This window comes from Triticum urartu, chromosome 3 (assembly GCF_003073215.2).
Source record: "Triticum urartu cultivar G1812 chromosome 3, Tu2.1, whole genome shotgun sequence".
NCBI lineage: Eukaryota > Viridiplantae > Streptophyta > Magnoliopsida > Poales > Poaceae > Triticum > Triticum urartu.
The window spans coordinates 598,495,896-598,501,221 of NC_053024.1; the positions used below are offsets into that span (position 1 = coordinate 598,495,896).

General features: G+C 45.9%; 1 protein-coding gene across 1 annotated transcript; it reads right to left on the reverse strand.

Annotated features, from left to right (window-relative positions):
* Window positions 1–4,083: 4,083 nt before the first annotated feature.
* Window positions 4,084–5,075, reverse strand: LOC125548806. The gene is made up of 3 exons (XM_048712345.1): window positions 4,907–5,075; window positions 4,652–4,795; window positions 4,084–4,550 (listed from the first exon to the last, which is right to left on the reverse strand). Exons 1-3 carry the CDS (start codon window positions 4,916–4,918, stop codon window positions 4,266–4,268), a joined length of 441 nt encoding a protein of 146 aa, XP_048568302.1. The 5' UTR covers window positions 4,919–5,075; the 3' UTR covers window positions 4,084–4,265.
* Window positions 5,076–5,326: the final 251 nt, after the last annotated feature.

Genomic DNA, 5,326 nt, shown 5'->3' on the forward strand with positions numbered 1-5,326 from the left:
TTATTTTTATTTTCAGAAAAGGAGGATTTACCTCCGGCCTCTGCACTATTACGATGCATATAGCTATAAACTTCATTTATATATTCTTTTGTTTCGTTTTGCTTCTTCTTTAAAGGTAATGGCAATGCCACTAATTCATTTTTTCTTAGTAACTTTTTTGACGGAATTCCACTGCTTTATTATTATTTTGCCTATTATAAAAGAAATAAATTCATATGCAAATTGTGTGCAAATATTATCACTATTTATTTTATTTTGCTTCTTTTCATTCTTCTTAAAGAGTAATAGCAATGTCACTAATTCAAGAAACCCTTTTTTGTTTTCAAATTTCACTATTATATGATGATTATTGCACATTAAAATGCAATTTTTGTGTAAATCATGTGCAATTTTTTTTCATTGTTTCATTTTTATTTTCTTCTTCTTAAAGGGTAATACTAATGCCATTAATTCATTCTGTTGTAGAAAACTTCTTTTTTATTCTATCCGGTTTTTATTTTATTTTATTTCTTCTCTAAGTGTATTTTCTATGTAAATTGTGTGCAAATATCATCAATTTTTCATTTGTTTTCTTCTGGAAGGGTAATACCAATGTAACCATCGTTCTTTCACAAAAAACTTCATCAGCCTGATTTTGTTTTACTTTTTATTTCTTTAAAGGTCATAATCAATGCCACTGATTCATTTCTTCTTAGGAATTCTTTGTTGCGAAATTGCACGGTTATATGCTTATTCTTATACCATTAAAAAGCGGAATTTCTGTGAAAACTATATGTGGATTTATTTGTTGTTTTCAAGGGTAAAATCAATGCCACTAATTTATTTTCCTTATAAAACCTCGGTATTTGATTTTGTTTTATTTTTTATTTTATTATCTCCATACAGGAAACTAGACATATTATACTCCGTATAATACAGGAAGGTTAGTTGTACTCTAACTCCACATATATATACACATACCTATGCCTTTCCTCATCATTCTCATGTGAAGATTAATTAAACTCTAAGTCCATGTATATACACATATCTTGTACTGTAATTAAGCTGCATTGGATCGATGGATCGGAACTTACACACAGAAGACATATATGAACTCCAACACTTGTTTGTAGTTTTTAGGATCTGTTCAGCAAAAATATACTACTATTATAGCTAGCTAGCTTGTACTATGAGTCTCTACTTCTAATGAAGCAGTTGGTAGTCTCGCTTTCAGGGTTTTTTTGTCCCACCTTTTATGGTTTTTTTGGTACCTCCTTCCACCTTCGCTGGGTTTTTTTTGTAGATTTTTTTTCGTTCCCTCCCCCCACTTTATCGGTTTATTTTCGCGTCACCCTCTCACACAACGAAAGAAATCTGAACAGATCAGAACTTTCAATACTGGCACAAATTATTTAGTAATATAGAATCAATCACGAACAATCTCTAAAGATCAAATCTAAATTAATTAACCTTACCTTAAAACACTCAATCACATTAATTAGAAAACAAATATTTGATTTTTAGAAAAATCGCTCAATCACATTAACCTTACCTTAACTCACGGATGGTAATCAATCTCCAAACAAAGGAAACAATACATCGAAGGAGCAGTAAATAAACTCTCTTTTTAATGACATGTATATGATCTTCCCTTCCCTCTCCGTCGTCGAGCGTTCTTGATTCTCGAGGCCGATGCTTGGGCTGTGTCACTGGGTCGCGACGGTGCCGGAGGACGAGGACGGCGAGGCCGGGTGCCGCGGCACCCGTTGGCCGCGGCCGGTGAAGGGGACGAAGAAGGGCGGCTTCCCTGGCCCTGGCTGTGGCCGTGGCCCTAGGAGTTGGTGAGGTGGAAGCGGCACTTGAAGGACCCGGCGTGTGTGGCCGGCGCGCAGACGCACTTGGAAGCGGGCCCATGGCCCGTGCCGGACGGCGCCGACGCCGACCCGGGCCACCTCCTCAGCGTATTCTTGGAGCTGTGGCTGGCCAATTTACATGAAATTAATTCCCTCAGTTCTGATGACAAATATAATACACATAATCCATATTGTTATGCACTAGTGTGTGTGTAAAGTAGATGGATTATGGTCCCGTATCCAATAAGATGGATATGTGTGTGTGTGTTAGAGAGAGAGAGAGGGAGAGGGGGAGAGAGAGTGAGGAAGAGGGAGGGAGAGTGTGTGTGTGTGAGGATTTGATGGTAAAAAAGGTCACTAATGTCACTTGATATGTATGAGAATATTAATATTGAACTCTTAAAGTTAATGTGGCACTGTTGCAACGCACGGGCGTTCTTCTAGTAGTAGCAGTATACTAGTATTTTGCACCGAGGCAGATTTTGGATGACATTTCATATCCCAGTCATGTGCGACAAAAAGTTAGACAACGGCTCAGCTTATTCCGGTGGCGCGTCATGCCGAGGAGGGCAACAGAGGAGGAGCGCACGCCCAACTTCCTACTCCCTCCGGTCCTTTTTAGTTCGTATATAAAATTCGACTGAAGTCAAGCCTCATAAAGTTTGATCAACTTTAAGAAAAAAGTACCAACATTTACAATCTGAAATCAATACCAATAGATGTGTCATGACTTAAAGTTTCATATTGTATAACTTTAGCATGGCAGATGTTGATATTGGACTAAACTTTAGTCACATCTCTTGCCTTGCATGAATGGACTATATGGACCTATATGATTTATTAGGAATTCCGAAATAATGATTGGGCTGGCTTGAAATAGATCACCTGGCCTCTAGCCACGCCCAATTCAAAAGGAACAACATTGCAACAACATGTTCCTAAGCGCAATACCTGAGCAGCAAGAACAAGATGGGGCTGCTCAACCCAAATAGAAAAGAATCAGCCTACGCCTATGATGTTGTGCAATCCGTTGGCCCCAGCACGAGCCCAAAGAAGAGCCTCCTGGCGGATGGTCTTGAACATGCTGGTGATGGAATGGCGTAGCCCGTCGAAGGCGCAGCTGTTCCGATGCTTTCAAAGCTCCCAAGATGTGAGCATAACAAGAATGTTGAAGCCCTTGCGAGCGCTCGCAGGAAGCAGGTCACGGGATTGTTCCCACCAACGGGTAAAATCCGCATCAAGGCGCGGCAGGAGGATGTGCAGCTGACACTAGGAGAGGACCTCGAACCAGATTTGTCTGGAGAAGGTGCAGCGGGCCAGGATGTGTTGGATGCACTCGAACTCTTGGTCACAAAGCAGGCAAGAATCATCGTGCGGGAGGTTGTGACGTGCAAGCCTGGCCGCCGTCCAGCAGCGGTCAAGGACAGCGAGCCAGAGGAACACCTTCATCCGGAGAGGTGCCCAAGATTTTCATATGAGGCGCCAATGGGGGTCACGGATGGAGCCAGCAAACATCTGCTCGTAGCAGGACTTGGCCAAGTAGTGGCCAGAGTCGGTCCAGTGCCAACGGATCGCGTCTGGGGAGACTGAAAGGTGAACGAGCTGCACCTGACGTCAGAGCTCGACATATTGAAGAAGCGCCAAAGGACCAAGGGCGCCCTTGATGCCTTGTACCCACGCCCACTGGTGCATGCCGTCGTGCACCAGGCGGTTTTTGCGACGACGGCGAGGGACCAGATCAAAGACCAGTGCGATCTCCGCCACCGTCCTACCGTTGATCCAGTAGTCCGTCTAGAATTTGCACGACAGGCCATTACTGGTGGCCTAAGTTGTGGACGCGTGAAACATCGCGACAGCCTCGGGGTCAGAGAGGAGATGGAGGTGTTGCCATGGCCTCGCAGTGTCCGCGCGCTGGAGCCAGAGCCAACAGACGCTGAGCGCAATCCCGGCCTTGTGCAGATCACGGACGGCCAGACCGCCGAAAGAGAGCGGCCGGCACACTCTGCCAAGCAAACAGGACAAAGGCCACCATGGGCGCCTTTGCGCCGTTTATCTGTGTACATCCCTAAGTGTAATGTTTCGTTTGTTTCTACAGTTTTGCTAGAACTCATCTAGATGAGATATAATTTGATCTCATTCACCTTTTATAGTCATTGGATGTGATGTTATAAGATGCGTGTGTGCTGACGTGGGTTGTTTTTGTTCTTGATTTCCAAGTGAATAAGACCAAATTATATCTCATTTAGATGAGTTCTAGGTACTCCCTTGTTTCTACCTAGTGATGAATGATATGTAAGCTTTGCGTTTACACGAAAAAAAACATGTCCCTCAAAAAAGAAGAAAAATGAGCGACAACATGCAAATCTTTTTTTTTTAAGAATAACAACATGCAAATCTTATTCCTCCGTCGGTTGCATCGTGGATACAGGCTCGTCAGTCACGGTTCCACGGAAGCATCCTGTGGAGATGGCCACTGCTCCCGCTAGCCCTCCTCTCCATCTCGAGGAACTGGCCGAGCGACGGCGCCGCGCCGCCGCCGTTCTCCAGGTGGCTCCGGAGGCAGAGCGAGAGCAGCAGCGCCCGCAGCCTGCCGCTCCTGCTCGCCCTCTCGCCCCGGCGCCTGCTGCGCCGGCTCTCCATAGCGTCCACCAGGCCGATCAGGGCCGCCAGCGTGATGCCGCCGCCGCCGCCGCCAGCGCGCGGCAAAGACCACGCCGACTGCAGCATACAAAGTATAAGCAGGAACATCAAATCAAGCTGACCTACACTGACACTGTTATATTGCAGACAGATAGTAGGAGGAGTTGATCGATTCTGACCTCTGTGTCCAGATCAGACGAAGCGACGGACGAGACGCAGTGGGACGGGGTGAATGCCGCGGTGGAGGAGGAGGAGCCGACGCTCCTGACCGCCCCGGCTCCCGGATTCAGGGTGCCCAGGCCCAGTCCAAGAGGCCAGCCGTCCTGCCATACCTCCCAGTCAAGAATCATAAATTTGTCACTATCTTTGGATGGTTAGTGCAAAGTGTAAGGAAAACAGGGAACTGTAAGTAGGACAGGCTTAGGCAGGCGCACCTCATGGGCCATGAGCTGATGAGCAGAGCAGAGCTCTCCGTATCAAGAGCAGGAGAAGATCAGATCACCAGTAACAGTAAGGAGGCGAGCAGAGATGTGGTTAAGGTTATATGGTATGGACAAAGGCAATGGTGGTAACACGTGAAAAAGCTAAACGATGGTCAGTAGAAAAGTTATTTGACTGGCCTCGAGGCAGATAAGGTATTCCAATGCTGCTGCGAGAGAGGTCTCGTCTGCAATCCAACGGCATGGGCGCAGCGCATTGCCATGCCAGTCTTTGCAGCGGTCAAGAGGAAGGGCGAGTGTGGCAGAGGGTACATAGGATAATCCAGGAACGCCTAGAAAGACGGTAAGAATCATTGACGGTGTCAGCGGACCAAAAAGAGCGCCCGAAACCATGGCATTGGGAGCGGGCGTGTC

Coding starts and splice junctions, on each gene's coding strand:
- LOC125548806 (XM_048712345.1), bottom strand. Junction 4,551..4,651: donor CGTCTGATCTGGACACAGAG/GTCAGAATCGAT, acceptor TGTATGCTGCAG/TCGGCGTGGTCTTTGCCGCG.